We start from the raw sequence: 25,324 nt of genomic DNA, 5'->3' as shown, positions 1-25,324 counted from the left end.
CCCTTCCTCTGTTGATGGACATTTAGGTTGCTTCTGTGTCCTGGCTATTGTAAATAGTGCTGCAATGAACATTGGGGTGCATGTGTCTTTTTGAGTTAATGGTTCTTTCTGGGTATATGCCCAGTAGTGGGATTGCTGGGTCATATGGTAGTTCTAGTTTTAGGTTTTTAAGGAACCTCCATATTGTTCTCCATAGTGGCTGTATCAATTTACATTCCCACCAACAGTGCAAGAGGGTTCCCTTTTCTCCACACCCTCTCCAGCATTTATTGTTCATAGATTTTTTTGGTGATGGCCACTCTGACTGGTGTGAGGTGATACCTCATTGTAGTTTTTTTGTTTGTTTGTTTTGTTTTGTTTCCGGCACTCAGGCCTCTCACTGTTGTGGCCTCTCCCATTGCGGAGCACAGGCTCTGGATAATTAGTGATGTTGAACATCTTTTCATGTGTTTGTTGGCCATCTCTATGTCTTCGTTGGAGAAATGTCTATTTAGGTCTTCCACCCATGTATATTTTTTTAAATTTTATTTATTTATTTATTTATTTTTGACTGCATTGGGTCTTCATTGCTGCATGTGTGGGCTTTCTCTAGTTGCGGAGAGCGGGGGCCCCTCTTCGTTGATGTGCTCTCGGGCTCTAGAGCGTAGGCACACGGGCTCAGTTTCTCCGTGGCATGTGGGATCCTCCCAGACTAGGGCCCGAACCCATGTCCCCTGCATTGGCTGGCGGACTCCCAACCACTCTGCCACCAGGGAAGCCCTTCCACCCGTATTTTGATTGGGTTGTTTTTTTTTTTTTTGATATTGAGCTGCATGAGCTGCGTGTATATTTTGGAGATTAATCCTTTGTCAGTTGCTTTGTTTGCAAATATTTTCTCGCATTCTGAGGGTTGTCTTTTCATCTTGTTTATGGTTTCCTTTGCTGTGCAAAAGCTTTTAAGTTTAATTAGGTCCCATAGGTTTGAAATCTTTTATGACTTTGATTTTGTGTAATCTTAGTAGAGAGAAGTCTCTCCAGGTTTGGAAATTATTTAAGAACGTGACGTAGCTTCTATTGAGATAGTACAGATATCCTCAAGTCAGAAGCAGCAGGTGACTGCAGTGGCTCTTACTGGACATTTAGGGCCTGATGTGTTTTTTTGCTGGAAGAGTCGAGGGTCTCCTGTTAACTGAAAAAAATGCACAACCTAAAAGTTGAGAATTATGTTTTATTTGGAGGACAAAACTGAGGACTTAAGCCTGGCGCACAGCCTCTCAGCTAGCTCTGAGGGACTGCTCCCAAGAGGTAAGGGAGGAGCCAGGATATGTAGGAGTTTTAAGTCAGAACATCAAAAGATTACTGTTAATTAAAGAAAACCAGACATCTCAAATTAAGGAATTTACCACTTTTCTATTTATGGGAAGATACAAGAGTCTGGGTTCATTGAAATCATTCCTTTGATACGCACCTTAGCTACCTAGGACCCATATCCTGCTTTTCTCCATCCTGAATCCCCTCAGGGTGCACCATTGTGGGCAGCGATAGCGGCTGATGGTCTGATGGCCACAGCACCCATTGTTTGCCGAAACATTTTTCATTCACAAGTGATAGTCCACATACGTTGGTCAGGGTCCCATCGAGGAAACATGGGGCACATTCAAATAGGATAAAAGGAGGAGGGTTTATTTATGAGGGGAGCAACTACAAACTGTGTGGGGCTGAGGGGGCTCTGAGGAGCAGTAGGGACCTGGAAACAGCAGCCCTTTCTGTTCAGGCACAGAGCCTGAAGGGAAGGTTGGGGAAAGTCAGCACTGACTCGGAACAGTAACATTCTGTCAGTTGGCAACACAGCCAGCCTGAGGCAACTTTGCAGGGAAAGAGATGGGGAGATGTACTCAGCACCTGTCTCCTCCTGCTCTCTGATCTCCTGCCAGGGTCCCCACTGGTCAAACCCCACCAGAGCCCATTGCCTTGGTCCGAACAGGCCAGTCCCCTGGGGCAGAGAGCAGGGTGCAGAGCTGGAGGGGCAAATGAAGTCCTTCCAGCACCCACCATAAAGAGCATCCAGAGAGCTTATGAGCAAAAAAGAAAAAAAAAAATTAACAATCAAGAAAGCACAGCACACCGAATGAATGAGAGCTGGTTCTCCCAGGAGCCTGACATGAAGTGGTTACTCAGATACTAATTTTTGTGTTGAACTTCCTAGCAGCCACAGCAAAAGGGAAACCTGGTGGGTTGTACAGCTCACATTGTGTGTCTGCACACGTCAAACTAGAAAGACAGTGAACTGGATTTTCCCTGGGGTCTACTCATTGTTCCCTCTCCCAGCTCTTGGCACTGATGGTACTAGAGTGTCATGAGAGAATTCAGGTGTTTATCTTACTAGTAACTGAGCAAGAGAAGAAATGCAGTATTCCTAATTTGGGAAACATTTTGTTTTCAGGTTTCAAGGAAGATTTTCAGATGGATGTTTTTAAGATCCTGGCAGCCATCCTACATCTGGGCAATGTGCAGATCATAGCAGTGGGCAACGAGAGATCGGCGGTCAGTGTAAGATATGTGTTTGTTTCACCCTTCCTGTGTTGGGAGGATCATCAGTAGAAACCTCTCATGGTTACCCTGCTTTTGCATTTTAGCACCAGGCACATTGGGCCTACTGGGGAGACCAGTTTAACAGGAACAAAGAAGGTAGGAGTTTCCATGGGTTACCTTCAAAGAGTAAAGCTTCTTCCCCTTGCAACAGTATAGAAGGGGGAAACGCATTCTCTGTTTTTCTTTTATTCAACAAATTTTTACTGAGTACCTACCCTGTACCAGACCCTGTTATAGGCTCTGGAGAAACAGCAGTGAACAAAACAAGATCAGAAGGCCTTCATGAAGCTTATGATCTGGGGGAAGGAAGTGGAGAAGGGAGAGACACAATAAACAGTTACAGGCTCTGGCAGCTGGTGATAGCCATTAAAAAGGAAAATTAAGCAGAGTAGGGGTGGGGTGGGGCTGTGCCTTTTGTATCTGGCATTCAGAGAAAGCCTTTCTAATTCCATAAGGAAGTGAATTGTGTCACTTCACACACACACTTCGAGGAAGAACATTTGAAGTAGAGGGAACAGCAGGTGCAAAGGCCCTAAGGACGGAAGTGTTATTGGAAAAATAGCCAAAAGGTTGGTAAATGCAGAAAGGAGTGAGAGAAAGGAGGGGTGGTAGATGAGGCCAGAAAATGGGGGGTAGGCAGGAGGGAAAGGTGCAGATCATGCAGGGCCTTAAGGGCACTGGACAGTTTTAAGTAGGAAGGACACCTCCTACCTCCTGACACATGCCTGATTCAAACACCAGTGGTGCTCTCTATGGAAGTATATTCCCATGTAAGTTTTGTGACAGATTTCTTTAATGGACACAAGATAAGTTTATGTGTGTGTCTCTTTAGCAACAAATGTTATGAGTGGTAATTCTTGGTGGGGTATGTGTTTCCTTATTCTCAACAATATCCATGAAAGAGGACAGTCACACAGTTAAAAATGTTTCTCTGAAATGCAAAATCTTCTTATCGTTAAAGCTTTGTATTAACATGTGTGCCTTAGTCATCTCTGGTTGCCATAACAAAATATCACAGGCTGGGTGGCTTAACAACAGAAATTTATTTTCTCACAGTCCTGGAGGCTGAAAGTCCAAGATCAAGGTGCCAGCATGGTTGAACTCTTGGTGAGGGCCCTTTTCCTAGCTTGCAGACAGCTGCCTTCTTGCTGTGTCCTCACACGGCAGAGAGAGAGAGACTGCAAACTCTAGTCTCTTTTCTTATAAGGACACTAATCCTATTATGGGGGCCCCATCCACATGACGTCATCTAAACCTAATTACCTCCTAACGGCCCCACTTCCAAATACCATCACATTGGGGGTTAGGGCTTCAACATATGAGTTTTTCATATGACTGAAACAAACATTCAGTCCATAACAATATCTACTTTCATGTCCCCAAAACAACCGATGGGTGAACAATTGTCAATTTTGTACACCTGGTAATTTCTCAGCTCTGGGACCTGTGGTTTAATGGGAGAGAGTGCTGAGCAGAAATGGAGGGTGTGTTTTTGGCCTCTTGCCCTATGACCAGGAAGTAATTCTCCTCCCTCTCCTCAGATTCCTACACTAAGCGCCCCACCCCCATCCCCACCAATATCCAGCCCTGACAGAGTCAGTCAGTTCACAAAGGAATGGGAAGTTTGGAGAAAGGTGATAGTAGGCCTGGAACGTGTGTAGGTGTGGTTCTCCCTCTGGATCCTGGCTCATTTATCCCAGAAATGGGCTGCTGCACTTTTTCTTCTGAAACTCCTATGACTTCCACCCAACAAATGCCCTTGCTTTGAACTCTGTCCTGTGAAGTTTGTTGTGAAGGTAGTATTTTGGAGGAGGAGTTAAAATTGGTAGACTAAAAATTCTTTGTCTATCAATCTTAGGAGACAGATTCCACAAAAAAGATGTCAAATCTTTGTAGAAAATTATCAGTCCTGTAATTTTCAGTCATTTGCATCAAGAACTTGAAATATTGGGCAAATTCAATCGGATGAAGCCAGCTTACTTTTTTTTTTTTTTTAAACATCAGCTTTTTTTTTAAAACTTTTTTATTTTATTTTATTTTTGGCTGCATTGGGTCTTCTTTGCCGTGCGCAGGCTTTCTCCAGCTGTGGAGAGCCGAGGCTACTCTTCGAAGCCTTCGCGGTGCGCGGGCTTCTCATCCCGGCAGCCCCTCTTGCTGCGGAGCACAGGCTCCAGAGCGCAGGCTCAGTAGTTGTGGCACACGGGCCCAGCCGCTCCGCGGCATGTGGGATCGTCCCGGACCAGGGCTCGAACCCGTGCCCCCCGCATTGGCAGGCGGACTCTCAACCACCGTACCACCAGGGAAGCCCCCAGCTTACTTTTTAAAACTTGCTGCCCCTATGCATTTCCCCCGGTAGCTGCACCTGTAGCTGAATGTTTTTAACTCAGAAGGTTTGGTTCCTGCTTAGAAGGAAGGAAACCAGTGGCTCTGCCAGTCCCCTCCCCCAGTGAGAGAATCAGGCACATTAAAGACAGGCTTCACATTATTGTGATCTTGGTCAGAAGGGATGTGGGTTGGCGGCAGGACTTTTTAGGTTGTTATCTCCGCCGTAATCTGATGCTTTTTAAATGCAATCATGTGGTTTACCCGATTGGCTGAGATGGTGTCTACAGATCAGCCTGCCTCAGAAGTTCCCCCTCCCGAGAGGAATGATGGTGTGCAGTCACATGGGATCACATCTCCTTGCCTAGTGACAAGGACCCCTAGTCCATGCTGCCTGAAGACAAACAGGAGCAGAACTCTCCTTGCCTGCTGGCCAGTGGGGCAGCTCTCCTGCCCAGGCTTGGGAGAGAAATAAGATTCACTTTGTACGTCCAGGAAGAGTCCTCACCACAGCCCTCAAGTTGGCTGGGAAGCTACTTTAGTCCAGGAAGCCCACCATGTTCTCTCTGACAGTGACACCTGGGTACCTCCTGGGCCAGACCCTCCCCCCGGGCAAATCCCAACAACACAAGGAGGGACAGGGTGAGTGTAGGCTCTGACAGGTGGCCTGGATGTGATGCAAAGGGAAGAGAGGCTTCAAGGCTGTGTCCACATGCACAGGAGAAGGGAGAGGATTGCTTCTGTGGCCTAAATCACTACTGACATTCTTTGGCCAGAACGAAAATCCAGGTGGGACCAAGCCCAGGACTGCCTGGCATCACCACAGCGGTGCCCTGCCAGGGACCAGGTGCAGGCTGAGTGCCACTGCAGGTCCTCCTGCTTCACTCACAGACCTGGCTCTGTGTCCTGAGGCCTGGTCATGCAGAGGCCGAGGGGCCTGGCTGAGTGGGCCAGTGCCGGTTTAGACGGCCCGATGGCCCTGACGGGGCTTGTGTCTTGCTTTTGAAGGAGGACAACAGTCACCTGGAGGTGTTCTGTGAGCTCCTGGGCCTGGAGAGTGGCAGAGTCGCTCAGTGGCTGTGTCATCGCAAGATCATCACAAACTCCGAGACAGTGGTGAAACCCATGACCAGGTCCCAGGCCATCAACGCCAGGGACGCGCTGGCCAAAAAGATCTACGCTCAGCTGTTTGACTTCATTGTGGAGAGAATTAACCAAGCCTTGCAGTTTTCAGGCAAGCAGCACACTTTTATTGGTGTTTTGGACATTTATGGGTAAGAGTCTCTTCAGTGAGCCTGTCTTTCCTCATTTAAATGTCTAATGCCTGTTATTTTTAGGTCATTTTGTTCTGGTTGCTCTTTTGTGTTTCACATGATCAGAAAGATGGTGTTGTCTTTTTTTGCATATATATGGATGTTAAATACAGTCTCCTGGGCTACAGTGTCTTTTTTCTAGGGTATATTAAATAAATTCTAAATCAATAATGGCCAACATCCAGAGCCACATGCCAGCTACCATGCTGCGTGGTCTCCCTGCACCTTCTTATTCCTCAAACAACCTTATAATTACCCTCGTTTTACAGATGAAGCAACTAAGCCTTAGGAAGACTCTTTCACAGTTGCTCTGCTGGTGGGAAAACCCAGCACTGTATGAGGCTCTCACCCACTTCTGTTTCCCTATAGAGGCCCTGTGAGGTGTAGAGCCCTGACATACCTTTCCCATTTCGTAGGGTGAAAATAACAGCCCCAGCGGTCCTGCACCTTGCCCACGCTCACAGGGCCAGAGGTAGACTCAAACCTAGGCCTTTTACCAGCCAGCCTCCTCACACCTAAAATCCTCTTCCATTCTTGGATCATGAGGGTCATGTGTTTGCCCCATTCTCCAAGAATTCTTTTTTAAAAAAACTAAATTTATTTATTTTTGGCTGCGTTGGGTCTTCGTTGCTGCACGCGGGCTTTCTCTAGTTGCGGCGAGCGGGGGCTACTCTTTGTTGCGGTGCGCGGGCTTCTCATTGCAGTGGCTTCTCTTGTTGTGGAGCACAGACTCTAGGCGCGCGGGCTTCAGTAGTTGTGGCACGCGGGCTCAGTAGTTGTGGCTTGCGGGCTCTAGAGCGCAGGCTCAGTAGTTGTGGCGTACGGGCTTAGTTGCTCCGCTGCACGTGGGATCTTCCTGGACCAGGGCTCGAACCTGTGTCCCCTGCATTGGCAGGCGGCTTCTTAACCACTGCGCCACCAGGGAAGTCCCTCCAAGAATTCTAATACATTTGGGGGACCAAGTTCCCACACTGGGGTTTTTTTCTTGCTTCTTTTCATTGCCCAGTCCTGCTTTTCCAGGTCAGACTTGTGCTGAAGACACTTGTAGAACAGCCAGGAAGAGTGAGTGAGGCCTGGCCAGCGTGAGGGGAGTTAGCACCCGGGCTTTTGTTTGTTAGCAACTGGCCTCGGGCACCCAACCCCTTCCCCCTCCCAGGACCCACCCTGGTTTCTCAGGGGGAGGAGGGGCAGATGGTCCCAGGGAAGGCATCACGGAGTATTCCACCGAGACTGGGGAGTATCCCCCCACACCCCGGGGAAAAGCAGCTCTCTCTCCCCTTCCCATTTGGAGGGGAGAGCTGGCTGGCCTGCTGGGAAGGCAGGCAGAAGGGGCCGCTGAACTTTTACCCATATAGAGAGAAATCGCTTTTCCCACAGCTCTTTAATGTGAGTCTGTGCCTCAGGGGAGTTCCTTGTTTAACTTAGGTTCTAAGTTAATACTGTACATATGACTCCCAATTAATAGTATCTGTCAGGGGCTTCCCTCGTGGCGCAGTGGTTGAGAATCCGCCTGCCGATGCAGGGGACACGGGTTCGTGCCCCGGTCCGGGAGGATCCCACATGCTGCGGCCTGCGCTCCGCAATGAGAGAGGCCACAGCGGTGAGGGGGGCCTGCCTACCGCAAAAAAAAAAAAAAAAAAAAAGTATCTGTCAACAGTTATAAATTAGTGATGCATTGCTGGGGTAGTCTAGTAAATTATTTACCTTGTCCATTCAAAGAAAAAGGATTTGAGCAGCCAATAATCATTTAATCAGACTTTTAAATGGGAATAGTCCTGCTTAACAATAGTCTCTCTCATTGTGCTGGAAATGTGACTGTTATATTTTTTCTATTCTTTTCTGTGTTTTTAAAATGTCTTTAAAATAAATAGCCCTTTATTTTAAGAATATATTATTTCACTCAAGAACAAATATGCATGTGCCAGGAACTATGTCAGGTGTGATTGATAAAGAAAATAGACATGGCTTCTGACCTCTAGGGACTGAAATTTTACCGGAGGGGGCAGGCAGATACTTAGAGGTGGGGATGATGTCTGGGCAGGGAATAAGTAGGTGGATGTGCTGCAGGTTAGCAGGGCAGGAAGAAGAGAGGGCGCAGGTGAGAACAGGGAGAATGGCAGGCCGGCGTCAGATCCGCAGGCTGATAGACCGCTGTCATAAGGAAGTTGAATTTTTGGCTAAGTGGGCAAATCTTTGACAGGAGTAATTGTAAACTTTTAAGAACTTGTTAGAGTAGATTTTAAATTTATATTTTAAAATTAAATTCCTCCTTGGAAATTTAAAAGTAACATGCTCACTGCCACCCATGAATTCATTTCATCCCTCCAAAAAAATAAGCTCTCCTCTTTAAGTAAGAGTGTTACTGTCTGGGGCGAATCCTTTCACACCTTTCTCCAGTATGCTTATGTCTAGGTTAGCCCTCGTGCATGCACACCTGCAGCTGTTGAGAGAACTGAGCTCAGGGTGACCTGGAAATAAGACAGCCTGAAAAGAAAAGTTAGCCTCCGTGAAGGCGATTAAAGCCAAAGCTTTGAGCCTTGAGATTTCAGCTTGGAAAAACATGGAGGCTTGTGGTTCCCCAGCCAAGTCGGGTATTTATGTTCTCTAGACCCAGAGTTGGAAAGGCCTGGGGCTTGGAGTCAGACCGCAGGGAGTGAGCACCGCACCTCACCTGTTGTGTGGCCCCCAGAAAGTCACAGAACCTTTCTGAACCTCGGTTTCGGAGGGGACCTCTCTGGCAGGATTATTACAAAGGTCAAATGGAAGAAATTGTGAAGATATTTTAAGAACCATAAAGATTGTTCAAACGTGAACAGGAAAACAGTCATTGATGTTTGACATTCCGCCCCTGCCCTAGGAAGTCCAGCCTTTGGCCCCAGCTGCGGGCTGCAGGGCTGGATGAGGCCCTTTTGTCTCCCCTCCAGGCCCAGCCGTGGCCTGTCTGCAATGTCCAGGCCGGCAGAGCCTCTGGACCACCCAGGGCGTGTGTGGAATGGGGCTGTCAGGACTGTGGGTTCTGCTCCTGTTCCAAGTCACCCTGCAGCTGCCCAGAGGACAATCCGGGCCCTTTACCTCCCCAGGAATTCTAAACTGAGCCAAACGGGCTCAGTCAAGTGAGATTCCCAGGGGACCCATGGTTGGAGCTGGCAGGAACCTCTCGGGATTAGAGCGATTAAGAGCTAAGGCTTTAGAGGCACCAAGAGCTGGGGTCGAATTGCATGTCTGGCCACCACATTGCAATGGTCACCATCTCTTCTGACCCTCGTGTGTAACAGTAGGGTCAGGGCAGCTCTTCGCTTAGGGCGGTGTTGGGTTAAGTGAGGTGATGAGCGTCAATGCTAACACCTAAAGTACTCAGCCTCCTTGTGGCAGGAGCGCTCATCTGGACAGGTGGTGAATTGGGTGCCCCAGTTTTGTTCAGCCCACATCATAGAGTGGGGTAATTCACATAAAATCAGGTTTCTGGATTCTCTTGAGAATCAGGTGACCTCACATCCTGACCTGCATTAATCCATGGCCACAGCTGGCTGGAGCTGAGTAGCAGCTGCCTGTTGGTCAATCCTGGTTATCATGGGCCCTGCACAGTTCCAGCCTGCCCCCCATTCTGTCGTCTACTGGTCTCCTCTCAGCTTGTGAGTTTGCAGCTCCAGAGACAGACACTGAAAGTCTGAAAATGGAGGTGGGGCTGTCAACCTTAGACCTAAAGGGGTCTGCTGGGCTATGGGTATTAGATGACCTTGCCTTTTTCCTCCAAGGACTATGAAAGCACCCCTTGGGAGGCAAAACCGTGCTGCCTCTGCGTGCAGCAAAGAGAGGGGCAACAGGAAGCAGCATTGCTTTTTCACTGGAAACATAAGTGTTACAGTCAGGTCAGCTCACAGCTCAGTCTGACACTGTTTGTCCTCAGACAAATTTTTCAACTTCTCAGTCTTATAAAGTGAGGATAATAATGCTGATGTCAGTGTTATGGTGTGGATTAAATGATATGCCATATTGTACCATGCCTATTTTAATGCCTGCCTCAGGTAGGTATTTTGTACACACAAGATGCCTTCCTGGGGCAGCCTGGAAAAAGGTGACTTATAAACTGAATGCTAGGATATTTAAACCAGAAGCTTTGAGGCATATTTAAAACTTGCAGAAAACATAGAAAACTTTTAAACTGTAAAATCTGTGAAAAAATGCTAACCTATAAATGAATGTATATATCCTTCAAGTTATATCTTAACTTGTTTAAACTGTATTTCAGTTTTGAAACCTTTGATGCGAACAGCTTTGAACAGTTTTGCATCAATTATGCTAATGAAAAGCTGCAACAGCAGTTTAACCTGGTAAGTGACTTTTCTGCCTTCTTGAAACTAGCTCTCAGCCGTGTGTGTGTGTGTGTGTGAGTGTGTGTGTGTGTGTGTGTGTGTGTGTGTGAGAGAGAGAGACAGAGACAGAGACAGAGAGAGACAGACCATGGAGAGAGGCTCAGTCTGGTTTTTTCCCTCTTCAAATCTTGCTGGATCACTCACATGCTGGGTCACTACACCATCTTGTGGCCATATCTTGAAACTGCACCTTCCCATCCTATTTCATCTTTGTGGAGCCACTTGCCAACTTCTGTTTCAGTTCATCACCTGCCATTCTTGGACACAGACCACCCCCTCTGCAGCCAGACCAAACCATTTAGTTTCCTGAAGACTCCAGTCTTTGCGAGCCTCAGTATCTGCACCTGCTGCTCTCTCTGCTGCAACCCACCTGCCCCTGTCCTTTCCCCATCCCTTCATCTTCACCTGGAGAACTCCTGCTTGGCATTTGAAATTCAGCTTCTCTCACACAACTCATGAGGATAAGATAGTGCGACATTATGGAGAGCGTGGGCTTTTGCTCAAACTGAACTGGGTTTGAGTCTCAGCTCTACCACCTCCTTCCTCTGGGACCTTGGATTCTCTGAGCCTCATTTTTCTTATTTTGAAAACAGGTCACTAGTATCTGCCTAATATTCTTGTAAGGAAAAGACCTCACGTTGAATCATACCCAGCAAATGTTTTTTTGCTTTCCTAGTCCTTGCTCCAGAATTAAGTCATGTATAAACATAAGATTTCACCCTGTTGCGAATTTGTATTCTATTAACATTCTCAAGGATTCCCTGGAAGTTTAGCATTTAATAACTGAAACTAAGATTTATTCCAAGTGGGTATGCAGCATAACTCAGCTGAAGTCGAACTGTAGCTGTAGATCCTGCCCCTCCCAGGACGCCAGTGCCATCTTGCTCCCCAACACACACATTCACCTCAACCTCAGAATGACATGTGCAAGACACCCCCTGAAAATAGCATGTCAGAGGCTGCAATTCCATTTTTCTCTTTTTTTATTCTGCTTTTCTTCCTCTTCCACTTCATCCTTCTTCTCCCCCGCCCCACTTTTTTTTGGGGGGGTGGGGTTGAGTCATCTATCAATGGGCAGATCCTCCTGGAAGAGGGAAAACCTTAAAATATCAACATAAAAGCCTTAGTGAGCCCTCTCTTAGCTCCAGTCCCATAAATCTGGCCGCTGCTGGACCCCTGCATCTGGGTGGCCTCTGGGAGTTGAGCAGTGACAAAGTGAACCTGCCACCTTCCCTTCTTGGCTCCTTGCCTTCTACGCTCCCTCTTGGAATTAAAGCACCACCACTCACCCAGTGTCCTGAGCCTCACGTTCCTCCCAACTTCTTTGCTCTTGCCCACCTTCCTTGCACAGTGTCTGGCCTCCACAGAACCCTGGGCTGAGTCCTGACTGGGCCTTCTGCCTCCACTCCTGCCCTCTTCAAAGCCATCCCCACCCCCAAACCAAGTTATCTTTCCAGAACTTAGGTCACATCATGAACTCCGTGGGTCCTCACTGCCCCTAGGAAAAGGCCACAGGTCTGAGATTCTCTGGGGGTACACAGGGGGCTGGTGTGATCTCCCCTCTGCTGTCCTTTGCAGTCCCATCCATTGCCCCCACCCCATCACTGTTGTGCTGTCTCTCTGGGCTGTACGGGCGCCGTTCACTTTTCAACCACCTATTGGGCTACTGTGCAATTCCCACTGGGATTCTCCTGTGGGCGCCTTTCTCCTCATAGCCCTTCCCCCTTCTGCCACCTGCAGCCAGGATGAGCCTGAGCCAGCCCTCTGGGAAGCCTCCCTGGTACCCTCATGGCCCGAACAAGTAATGTGCAAAGCTCTCCAAGTTGTTAGCTTCTCATACTAGCCCCAGAGCCAACATTCTCAGGGGGGCTGGTTCCCACCCAGCCGAAGAGGCTGGGTCTGCCTTGGACAGCAGCAGTGACTGAGCAGGAAGGGGCTCCAGGACCACCCTGAGTGCTAAAGGTGGCAGGCTGGCTCAGGCCTTACACCCTAGGATGTGGGGACCCCCTGCGAGTGGGCTGGAAGATGACAGCTACACCCACGTTAGGACCTCAGCAGCACTGATCGTGGGTAAGGAGCGTAGCGTGCACCTCAGGGTCTTCCATAAACATTCAAATCAGTCATATATCTACATTTTCCAAATGTTTATGTCCTGTTCTTCAGAAGCACACTCTAATATTCTCTTTTACTTTCTATGTTGACTTCTGGATTTCCAGCATGTCTTTAAACTTGAACAAGAAGAGTATATGAAGGAAGATATTCCTTGGACTCTGATAGATTTTTATGACAACCAACCAGTTATTGACCTGATTGAAGCAAAAATGGGTATTTTGGAGTTACTGGATGAAGAATGCTTGGTAACTTTTTAAAATAATTGTTGTTTTCAACTTCTGAGTAGTAATAGATGAGCATATTGCAAAATGGATTTTTTAAAATATACATGTAAATTCCTGACGTGTTACTATTTGGTTGGATGTTAATACTGAGACAGCAGTCCATAGCAGGAACCCCAGAGGGCCCAGTGAACCTCCCACCCTCAGCAGGTGTAGCGCACCCTTGGGTAACATGCATGACCTCTTAGGTCATGTGCAGCAGGGAGGAGCCCTTTGAAGCTGTCGCTAGGTGTATATATAGAGTGGACATGGAAACAACAAGTGACTACACACCAGTTGTTAATGACTAATAGGAACTGAGTTTTCTCTTACTTCCTGATTCCATGAGTCACCCACTGGGAGGTGCAGCTGAAAAATCAACATCATACAATTGAGAAAAGAGTCTCTAGGAATTTTCCTATTATTACCCTCTGGGAGGAAGAACTTTACAGTGAGTCAGCCTAGCAGTGTCCTTCGTCAGGCCACAGGAAAAAATAATCCCCAGGACAGTATTCATTTTTTTGGTTTAAAGGTTATATTTTAATGTTTAAACACACATCTTGTTGCTTTTCCAAAGATTTATTTTTACCACCCCCAGCCCCAAATGCTTGTAACGTTGAAGACTTACTGGTATTTTCTCCCTAGAATTCTCAATTCCATGGTTCTTCTCACAGATTAGCCTTTCTGGTGCCACCTATGCTTTAGCCCCTTGAGTGATGTAAGATTAAAAGACAGGCATCAGGGCCAAACATTTTGGACTGATCTACTGGGGGCAGGGTGCAGAGGCCAAGGTAACCTCTAGGAATATTTGTACCCACTCTACAGAGTAAGTCCCTATATGGTGCATTAGATTCACAGAGTTCAGGCTGAATATAATGGATAGCTTCACAATCACCAGTATCAAGAACAAGTTTTGCAACTAGCTTAGTTTAAGTAGGTAAGATCTTAGTTCAAGGAGGTAGTTATTAACTAGGCAGTAAAACAAAAGAAAAACTTTGTTCCTGAGGCGGGGGTGGGGAGGACTACATCTGGGTTCCAATCTTCCCCCATTCAACCAAGAATAAAAATCATGTTCACGTAATTTTGGGGGGAAGAAATGTTAAAATACTGCCAATTTTGCACAAATAAAATCCTTCATTCTTACGTCATTATATGACCGTTTCTTTCTCATCGATAACATTTTGTTCTTCTAAAAGAGCATTGATATATCCATTTAAATATCACTCTAAAGAATAAGATCAAAGAAAGATTTATGCCTAGAGTTGCCTTTGAAACAGGAGCCTCTCATGTAGAGCAGTTCACTCTGAGGTGCAGCTCATCCTGGTTTCTTAGAATTAGCACTTTTCCTCCCCTCTCTTTGCTTACTTGCTATTTGGTTTGCTTTTCTCTTCCAGTTACCACATGGGACTGATGAAAACTGGCTTCAAAAGCTGTATAATAATTTTGTCAACAAGAACTCTTTGTTTGAAAAACCCAGAATGTCAAACACATCCTTTATCATCCAGCACTTTGCTGATAAGGTACAGTGAGAGTTTGGAGCAGTGCTGTCTGCCCCTGGCCCACAGCTGTCTCCTGGAGGAGCAAGCAGGCCAGGGACTTTGCTGGTCAGAACCATCACGCTTAGCACGTAGCTTTGATGAAGGATACCTGTGTGTATGCGCACGCGTGTGAGCGTAACAGTTCTTAACTTGTCTTTATCACAAAATATATGCGTTTCAGCTGTACTGCTTTAAAGATAAACGTGTTGCCAGTGGACCTCATTTCTGATTTGGGGCTTATTGTGAGTTCATTAACCTTTTATCAGTTTATTTTCTCCGTGAAATTGCTATAATCGAGACAGCATAGTTGTTTCCTACATTGAAATGAATATCTTTCTGTTGACCCTTTCCTTATTGTCATATGATATATTTTTACATTGGTAACAGAGACTGGCTCAAGATGATGGGTTTTCTAAGTGATCTTTATTTTCTTTTTATGTCTCCAATTTCTTATGAAAAAAATGTTTAGTAAAAAAAATTTTTTTTAATCAAATTACAGAAAGCTTAGGAAATGGAAGGAAAAAAAAAGAAAATGTGCCACAACCACCTGCCCTAAACATGCTTTCTCATCTTGCTTTCCTTCCGTAAGGAAACTCCTGCCCTCTGTGTTATTGCCGGGTTGGCTGTTAACTCCAGTGGCTTGGCCAGCGCCTGGGGATCATGGGGACAGCCTGTGCTTGCCTGTCCTAGAGACTATTGCTGTGGGTCAGTCTGCTGGTTGTGCCTGAGTGCCCATGGGGGCAGTGGAGGGACAGCCAGCCAGACAGCTATAATAACCTTTGTGGACCGGAGGAGCAGAGTTAAAATGTGATCGCCTTTTAGTGCTTAGAGTTTTTCAGATACGCTCCTGAAGAGATGCACATGAAATGAGTGATGATGTATCAAATTCTATTTTCTAGTTGTTGTCCTTTATAATTTCACAGGTGTTGATCCCAAGGGGAAAAAAAGGATCAGACTTCATGTAAAGCACATATGGGATTTACTTCAGGAGACCCTCTCTATAGTACATGGTTTCTGTACTTTTAATTCTTGTCACCTGGCACTTCCAAGAACACCCTCCACATATGAGATTTATTTCAAGAGACCCTCTCTATAGTACATTGGTTTCTGTACTTTTAATTCTTGTCACCTGGCACTTCCAAGAACACCCTCTTAAAAGAACTAACAGTGCAGCATTTTGTGTGTACTATGGATTGGTGAGAAGAAACCATACACACTGTAGGGTCAGCTTAGGTTCTCAATGTCATTAGCCAAGGAAATAAAATTGTTTTGAGAGCGAGGCAGCTGTGCTTAGATGCAGAAAATCAGCACACTTTGCCATGGTCCCCAGTGCCCCCAACAGAGGCACTCAGGTACCTGCTACCCTGTCCCTGCAAACAGTCTCCTGGGAATGGGAAGGCTCTATATTTGTTACACCTTTGCTCGTTTATACTAGTGGCTCACACACCGGCCTGGAAGAATATATACAACAGTCCATGTGCTGTACTCACAAGGGCGTGTTTCTAGACAGCCAGCGTTCCTGGTTCATAAGCCGAACAGTGCACCAGGAAGGATACTTTCCTACCCAGGGGACAAAGGAGAGTCCTTGCCCTGGGGTGCCTGAACACCCTCTCTGCCTCCATATTCCAGCACCCCTGAAAGCCTGTTTGTTCACAGTTTGTAAATTTTTATTTTTTTATTTATGAAGAATATATATCACATTTTAAAATATATAGTCCAGAGATTTGGCTATTGTAAATAGTGCTGCAGAGGACATAGGGGTGCATGTATCTTTTTGAATTCGTGTTTTTGTTTTCTTCAGATATATACCCAGGAGTGGAATTGCTGGATCAAATGTTAGTTCTATTTTTGAGGACTCTCTATACTATCTTCCATAGTGGCTGCACCAATTTACATTCCCAGCAATAGTGCAGGAGGGTCACCTTTTCTCCACACCCTCACCAACACTTGTTATGTGTGGTTTGTTGACTTTATCCATTCTGACAGGCGTGAGGTGATACCTCATTGTGGTTTTGGTTTGCATTTGCCCGTTGATTAATGATGTTGAGCATCTTTTCATGTGCCTGTTGGCTATCTGTCTTCTTTGGAAAAATGTTTATTCGGATCCTCTGTCCACTTTTTAATAGGATTATTTCTTTTTTTGGAGATGAGTTGTAGGGGTTCTTAATATATTTTGGATATTAATCCCTTATTAGGTATATCATTTGCAAATAACTTCTCTCATTCAATAGGTGGCCTTTTCATTTTGTTGATAGTTTCCTTCACTGTGCAAAAGCTTTTTAGTTTGATGCAGTCCCATTTGTTTATTTTTGCTTTCATTTCCCTTGCCTGAGGAGACATTTACGAAAAAGTATTACTAAGACTGATGTCAAAGAGCGTACTGCCTATGTTTTCTGTTAGAAGTTTTATGATTTCAGATCTTACATTTAACTCTTTAATCCTGTCTGGAAACACACCCTTGTGAGTACAGCACATGGACTGTTGTATAAATTCTTCCAGGCCGGTGTGTGAGCCACTAGTATAAACGAGCAAAGGTGTAACAAATATAGAGCCTTCCCATTCCCAGGAGACTGTTTGTAGGGACAGGGTAGCAGGTACCTGAGTGCCTCTGTTGGGGGCACTGGGGACCATGGCAAAGTGTGCTGATTTTCTGCATCTAAGCACAGCTGCCTCGCTCTCAAAACAATTTTATTTCCTTGGCTAATGACATTGAGAACCTAAGCTGACCCTACAGTGTGTATGGTTTCTTCTCACCAAGCCATAGTACACACAAAATGCTGCACTGTTAGTTCTTTTAAGAGGGTGTTCTTGGAAGTGCCAGGTGACAAGAATTAAAAGTACAGAAACCATGTACTATAGAGAGGGTCTCTTGAATTAAATCCCATATGTGCTTTACATGAAGTCTGATCCTTTTTTTCCCCTTGGGATCACACCTGTGAAATTATAAAGGACAACAACTAGAAAATATAATTTGATATATCATCACTCATTTCATGTGCATCTCTTCAGGAGCCTATCTGAAAAACTCTAAGCACTAAAAGGCGATCACATTTAACTCTTTAATATTTATTTATTTATTTATTTGGCTGTGCCAGGTCTTAGTTGTGGCAGGCCAGCTCCTTAGTTGTGGCTTGCGAACTGTTAGTTGCAGCGTGCATGTGGGATCTAGTTCCCTGACCAGGGATCGAACCCAGGCCCCTCTTGAATTAAATCCCATATGTGCTTTACATGAAGTCTGATCCTTTTTTTCCCCTTGGGATCACACCTGTGAAATTATAAAGGACAACAACTAGAAAATATAATTTGATATATCATCACTCATTTCATGTGCATCTCTTCAGGAGCCTATCTGAAAAACTCTAAGCACTAAAAGGCGATCACATTTAACTCTTTAATATTTATTTATTTATTTATTTGGCTGTGCCAGGTCTTAGTTGTGGCAGGCCAGCTCCTTAGTTGTGGCTTGCGAACTGTTAGTTGCAGCGTGCATGTGGGATCTAGTTCCCTGACCAGGGATCGAACCCAGGCCCCCTGCATTGGGAGCACGGAGTCTTAACCACTGCGCCACCAGGGAAGTCCCTGAAATTTATTTTTGTGCATGGTGTGGGAGTAGTCCAGTTTGATTCTTTTCGTGTAGCTGTCTGGTTTTCCTGGCACCACTTTATTTATTTATTTATTTTAACATATTTATTGGAGTATAACTGTTTTACAGTGGTGTGTTAGTTTCTGCTTTACAACAAAGTGAATCAGTTATACATATACATATGTTCCCATATATGTCTTTTCTTGAAGTCCATTGTGTCTGATAATAATAGAGATAATCCAGCTTTCATATGATTAACATTTGCCTGGTATATCTTTTTCTATCCTTTTACATAAAACCAGTCCTAGGCATCATATTTCAAGTGTATTTCTGATAAGTAGCATAAAGTGGGTTTTTTTAATCCAAGATGAGAATCTTTCTTTTCATTGGAACATATAGATTATTTACATTTACTGTAAATATTGATATGGTTGAGTTTAAGTCTACTATCTTGCTACTTGTTTTCTTCTTGCCCCAGTTAGAATTTGTTTCCCTTTTTTTCCTTTCCTATCATTTTTTGGTGATAATTAAGGGTTCCTAGTGTTTAATTATGTCTCTTTTGATTTTTAGCTACATCTCCGTGTCTTATTCTTATAGTTGTTGCTCTAGGGATTATGATATTTATCCTTAGGTCATTGTAGTCAATAGTAAATTAACTTTGTGCCACTCAACATGTAACATACTAATCTTACAATGGAATATTTTCGTTTATTTCTTTCCATATCTGGTATTATTCTTGTCATACATAATTCTTAAATGTTATAATGTCACATTGATACACACACAGTGATATCACTTTAGTTTTTAACAGTCTGTTATCTTTTAAATAAACTAAGATACAAGAAGATAAATTAAAAAGCATATTTATCCACATATTTAGAATTTCTGACACTCTTCATTCCTTTGTATGACTCAAAGTTTCTACCTACTATTATTTTCTTTAAGACGAAGAACTTTCTTTAACATTTTCTGTAGATCTCCTGCCATTCAGCAGTTGCTATTTAAAATGTTTTCATTTCAATGAAATTTTTGAAGAATACTTTTGCAGGATTTTTGTACAATATGTTGAACCATATTTTGCATGACATTTATAAAGAATATAGAATTCTAGGTTGACTATATTTTTATTTCCCCATTCAGCATTTTAAAAATATGATCCCGTTGTCTATTGGCTTGCATTGTTTAAGAAAACTAGTCATCCGCCTCTATAATAGTTTTCCTATATTTAATATACTTTTAAATTCTGATTGCTTTTAGGATGTTTTCTTTATTTTTAGTTTTTAATAATTGATTGTCATATTCCTGTGTATGGTTTTCTTATCTTTTCTTACTTAGAATTGTTGAACTTGTTAGACAATTTTTTGATCAAATTTAGAAAATGTTTGGCTATATTATTCCTTCAAATATTTATTTCTGCCCAACATTCTGTTCTAATTTCATACTTTTACATGTAGCTGTCCATTTTTCCCAGCACCACTTATTGAAAGGGCTGTCTTTTCCCCACTATATACTCTTGGCTCCTTTGTCGTAGATTAATTGCCCATAAAAGTGTGGGTTCTTTTCTGGGCTCTCTGTTCTGTTCTATTGTTTTATGTGTCTGTCTTTATGCCAGTACTATACTGTTTTGATGACTGTAGCTTTGTGATTAACCAGAGATTTGAATGTTTAAGCAGCCATCCTGGATATGTTGTTTGAGGGATTTGAGAAGCCTTATGAATCAGAAAGGGCTGCACAGAGGGTTTTTCTAAGCCAAATTCAATCAGGGCAAACACTGACCCGCTCTAAACCTGACTCTAAGGGTTTTGTGGTCCTAGAAGGTTTTGTGATCAGCTGGTCAGTTTTTCTTTCCTTTCTACCACATTAATGCTGATTCAGGAAAACATTTCTGTTTGAACTCAGAGGACACCACTGAGCTTTTTTCCTCCTCCTGGTGGCTTCACAGGAAAAGGGAACCCTAAGCCAGGTCTTGTATTAGCTGCACATGATACAGGGAAAAATCAGTCACCTGTGGCCAGTGGGAACTAATGGGTGAGTGTAGAGTGACCAGCGGCCAGTGAGAAGTCCAGGCAGTGGGAGAGCCTAGCGCTTTGCATCAGATGACATAGTCCCAGCTTTCTAAGCTTTCTGTAATGGCGTTGAGGTGACAAACAGAAACTGCGTCTCTTTTTAAAACATTGCCTTTATAGCCCCTTCATTAATCTTTCTTTAAAAGGAAAAGAAACCTGTGGTACTTAGACGCTGTCTGCATTTGCCTCTTTGGAACTAATTCCTTTCTTTGCATAGGTAGAGTATAAATGTGAAGGTTTCCTTGAGAAGAACAGAGACACCGTCTATGACATGCTGGTTGAAATCCTGAGAGCCAGCAAGGTTTGTAAAGTCCTAAGAGGTAGTTAATGTTATTCATTGTGTACTTGACGTGGATCTAGATGTGTATCAGGAAAGAGTAAGAAGTGTGTGTGTGTGTTAACTGTCTTGTAGCAGCGAATTGTAGCTCCTACATAAAAAAAATGACTGTTTCGGAATTGGCACTAAAATATGTTTCTAGCTTCTGAAAGCATGCAAATTTCCACTCTATGCAAAATCAGAAATCAAATATGCAGATGACAGAGATGAAGGACAGATAATACAATCATTTAAAGAATCATAATTCACATTTTATTCATTCACTCACTTATAAAGCACTTATCATGTGCCAAGCACTGTCCTAGATTCTGGGGGTACAGCAGTGAACAGGGCAGACAGGGTTCCTGCCCTCCTGGAGCTCACATCCCAGAGGGAGCAACATACCTTACACATGAAAGCAAGCAATGGTAGGTAGTGCTAAGTAAGTGCTCAAGAAAAACCAAAGCAAGATGGAGTGCTGCTCTGCATATGTGAGCTCCTTGAATCCATGGTTCTGTATGATGAAGTGTCACCATAAGAGTGACTTCTGGCTTTTTCTTTTCCTCCTTAAACATTTCTTTCAACTTAAGAATTTTAAGGATTCAGATTCTTAAAATTTGAGAAAAAGGATATTTCATACACAGTCCTTCATTTTTTGTGAAGATTTGGTTATCATATTTATTTTCCTTCTTTTAGAAGGTCCCCGGTCCTTTTCTGATGCCCAAGTATTTTTTTTCTCTTTTTTTAAAAATTTATTTTATTGGAGTATAATTGCTTTACAATGTTGTGTTAGTTTCTGCTGCACAGTGAAGTGAATCAGCTATAAGTATACATGTATCCCCTCCCTCTTGGACCTCCCTCCCCACCTATCCCACCCATCTAGGTCACCACAGAGCACCAGATTCTCAAGTATTTTGACAATTTCCCAAATGAGCCTGAGCACTTCTCACTAATGATCATAAGTAAATCACAGGCCATGGCAACTTCAGCTATTAAAATTGATTTATGACAGAGAGTTCAATGTAGAAATAGCCTGTATTTGTGTACAAAATTAGTTGACGTATTTCACCAATTGTTTACCTGGGGTCCAGTCCGGAAGAGGGACACAGATCGTGGTGAAGCACAGATGGGTCTCTGCGCTAAGCCCACAAGCTGTCAGAGGCCTGGGAATTTCAGGTTCACTTGTTCCACAGGGGCTACAGGATGCATCAGGCAGGAATTCTCCCCCAAAGAAAATTCTCAATGTCTGCTTTAAAAGAAGAAAATACGAGGTCTTCTCCAAGAGGGAAGATAAGACATTTAGAGAAATAAGTGATGCAAAGTAGAAAGTAGTGAGTGTCTTAAAAGAGGTACAGATCAAAGATTTAGGTAACTCAGAGGAAGTTGGGATTAATTCGCGCTGGGACACCAGGGAAGTTATTGTGAAGGGGGTGGGGCTAGAAAATATTATAATAGCACCTTGAGTAACGGGTAGGGTTTGGATCTGCAGGGATGAGAACATGGGATTAGGAGGGAGGAGATGCCAAGTGCAGAAGCAACGTGAGCCAAGGCGCAGAGGGAGGAAGAGTAAATGCGTCTCCTATTCGGACACTTGGAGTGATACCCACATACAGACATTCACATGGTTTCTTTTCTGCTCCCATTCCTGGGAAAGAGACCGTCAGTCATCCCAAGTGAGGACAACCCCCTTGTGGAGCTGAGATTTGGCCAAGATTGTTACTTTACCCCCCACTGGTTTAGACGTGGTTGTTGTGACCATTTCCTTGATTGTTCCAGCTGAGGACAGTGGGCGAATACTTTTGACATTGAAACCCTCTTTGTTCTTCCCAGTTTCATCTCTGTGCCAACTTTTTTCAAGAAAATCCGGTTCCTTCTTCACCTTTCGGTTCGGCGATCACAGTTAAATCTGCAAAGCCAGTCATCAAGCCGAGCAACAAGCATTTCCGGAGCACCGTGGGGAGCAAGGTACTGAGAGAGTTTTCTTAGGGCCGGGAGCCAGCGATGGGTGGGACCCATTCCAGGCCTGGACACAGGCACTGGGTATCTTCACATCTGTTGATATAAATGCACATGCAAAGAAAAGTAGTAGTTCATCATCCTAGTGCCTCAACCTCTAAGGCTACACACATCTGAGCAAACCATATGTTTGCACAGTAACCCGAGTCACTAAAGTCCTTTGCTGTTTGGGAGTATTGGACGGAGAACTGCTCTGTCCACAAGAGCAGGATATGCTGATAAACCCAGTCACAGACTAAAACCTTTCATAATAGATGTTTATGCATGAAGGTAACTTTTCCTCTTGAATAACTTATCAAGGTTGGACCTTTTTTTTTTTTTAAACGTCTTTATTGGAGTATAATTGCTTTACAATAAGGTTGGACCTTTTTTTTTTTTCCTTTTAACCTGGATAAGCATTAAATTTCAGCACGATGTTTGTCATCTGATCTTGTTTCCTAGTTCCGCAGCTCTCTGTACTTGCTCATGGAGACCCTCAATGCCACCATGCCCCACTACGTTCGATGCATCAAACCAAATGATGAGAAATTGCCCTTTGAGTAAGTGTTCTTCTGCAACAGAGTGGGGAAGAAACACCGAGGAAACGGTTTCTGTCGTGATGTTGGAGAATTTGCTTGCAATTGTCGTGAACTTTACTGTTTCTGGGTTTTTAAATGATTCAAAACAAGCCTGCCCTCTACATATAATGTTAGCACAACCCCTCTGGCTAAGCCGTCTCATCTCCGGGATTAAGCAAAAGGGTTAGATTTGAAAGAATTATTCTACAGCTAAAGCTTACGCAACTGAGAAAGCCAGAACATTTTCCTTGATGGTAAGAATTTGTATGTGTTTGGAGTAGGAATGCTGTAGAGGGGTCTGAAGTTTTGTCTTCAAACGTGCCATGAGGCCTTACTTAGACTTGTTCTCTGGGGCCCCGGGAAAAGGCCCAGACCCACGAGTGGAAGTTATAGAGAGCCTCTTAGCTGACTCAAGCTGAGAGGTGTCTAAGGGAGTGGTCTGTCTGGAGGTGGTGACTGTGTCTGTGTGTCCTCAGAGGGTCAGGCCTAAGCCAGAGGGCCACCTGTGGGGTGTCTTATAAAGGGAACTCAGCAACAAGTAGGCGCTGGGACAGGTGAGCTTGGACATTTCTTCCACTCTGGTTGTCATTCAAAGCTCAGCCCAAAGGCCATTTCCCCACAAGGCTTCTCTCTGTTGCCTCCCTCAGTCAGAATCAGCTTCTCCTTTCCCTGTGTCCTCAGTGAAGCTTTCTGAACTGTTTCACAGAGGTGCTATCTTCGTTTGACATGCAACACATATTTATTAAGTATCTGCTGGGCTCGGGGATTATACAGGCAGACCCTGTTGCCCAGGAGCTCACATTTGGGGCAGGTCCGCTACACTGTTCATGGGCCTGTTTATCAACTGCGATGGCTTAACACATGATCAGGTCGTCTTCTTTCAGGTTTGACTCCAAAAGAATTGTTCAGCAGCTGCGAGCCTGTGGCGTTTTAGAAACCATTCGCATTAGTGCGCAGAGCTACCCTTCTAGGTACGTTGTCAGTTCCCTGTTTGGGGGGAAAATGCCCAACTTCAGGTCTGTGCTGAGATCCAAGGGAGGGGCTGCCGCATTTTCATCAGATATGTTCATAAGATGTCCTGCTGTGCTGTGGGAAGGCCAGATGAACGAGCAGCATGTGGGACAGAGGCCACCGTCCCCACCTTCACCTCTGCACTAGTGAGGGTCTCCCGCTGCCTCCCCCATGCCCCTGAGAAAGGGAGCTGGAGGGGGAGACAGCTGTTGGAGCGGAACGTTAACAGGAAGCATCCAGGGAGCAAATTGGAGCGGGACGTTAACAGGAAGCATCCAGGGAGCAAAACCATCCAGGTGTGCTCAGGTGAGGTTTGTGGGCAGTAGGTCAAAGGTCAGGGTCATTGTCCCCAGAACAGTGGCAGGTAAGCCCTTGGGGTCCACAGGCAGCATGCGGTTCTTCCGGCCCGCCTCCTTAGGTCGGCCTTGGCTTTCCAGGTGGACGTACATCGAGTTCTACAGCCGCTTTGGGATCCTCATGACCAAGCAGGAGCTTTCATTCAGCGATAAAAAGGAGGTGTGCAAAGTGATTTTACACAGGCTCATCCAGGTCAGTCCTGCTCTCTCCTGGAACCACGGGCTCACAAACACTGTCCTCATCTCTGCCTCTGTCTCAGAGCTGTAACTGTCATGAATGCCTAAGCAGAAAGGATTCGTGCCCCGAGCGTCTGTGTGCTAAGGAGATCAGAGCAGACCTACTCATGGGGCATCATCTCCTGACAGCAGGAGTCACCTTGAGGGACCCGAATTCAAACCCTGGCCTCCACCGCCACCGTGTCCTCCTGTCCTGCTGTGTTCTCCCACAGCCTAGGGAGCTTCTGCGGGCCAGGCTTATGTTACACAGTCAGCTAGACGGTCGCTGAGCCGGGGGTTCCAGGCATGGCCGTCAGTGTGGACTTAGAGGTTTGCTGAAGCCATGACTTGTGATGGAAAAGAGGTGGGGAAGCAGTTATGATGGCCAGGAAGGGGGTGGTGAAGAGAAGCCAAAGGAAGACGGAAACCAAGCCTTTCCAGGTGCCTCCGCTCTTCTGTGGAAACCACCTATAAAAGGCTGGAGCTCCCCGGCAGCCCAGCCAACAATGCACACACCCCTTCCCACCCCACAGACGGTTGCTTCACCCTCAAGGCCATTTCTTCCCCAGAAAGAAGCTTTAAACAAACAAGGCAAAATATAAACTTCTAGGTCATAATCAGAGCTTTTCTGCTTTATGTCAAAGAGATGTCAGAATAACAATGTTGGTGGCATGTTTGGATCTCTAAACATCTTTTCCAAATACTATAGAAAAT

At 44.9% G+C, this 25,324-nt stretch overlaps 1 protein-coding gene across 1 annotated transcript in view; it reads left to right on the top strand.

Moving 5' to 3' along the window:
• Window positions 1–25,324, top strand: part of MYO5C (myosin VC) — a 111,101-nt gene that overhangs the window by 32,207 nt on the left and 53,570 nt on the right. The window contains exons 9-18 of the mRNA XM_024128939.3: window positions 2,423–2,529; window positions 5,902–6,167; window positions 10,456–10,537; window positions 12,796–12,936; window positions 14,346–14,471; window positions 20,356–20,439; window positions 22,285–22,419; window positions 22,912–23,009; window positions 23,912–23,998; window positions 24,476–24,587. Of these exons, the coding sequence (XP_023984707.1) occupies window positions 2,423–2,529; window positions 5,902–6,167; window positions 10,456–10,537; window positions 12,796–12,936; window positions 14,346–14,471; window positions 20,356–20,439; window positions 22,285–22,419; window positions 22,912–23,009; window positions 23,912–23,998; window positions 24,476–24,587 (1,238 nt within the window). The remainder of the gene's footprint in view (window positions 1–2,422; window positions 2,530–5,901; window positions 6,168–10,455; window positions 10,538–12,795; window positions 12,937–14,345; window positions 14,472–20,355; window positions 20,440–22,284; window positions 22,420–22,911; window positions 23,010–23,911; window positions 23,999–24,475; window positions 24,588–25,324) is intronic.

Source organism: Physeter macrocephalus, chromosome 11 (assembly GCF_002837175.3).
Source record: "Physeter macrocephalus isolate SW-GA chromosome 11, ASM283717v5, whole genome shotgun sequence".
NCBI classification, from domain to species: Eukaryota; Metazoa; Chordata; class Mammalia; order Artiodactyla; family Physeteridae; genus Physeter; species Physeter macrocephalus.
Note: the sequence above shows the minus strand (reverse complement) of the source record. Positions and strands in the feature narration are given on the sequence as shown.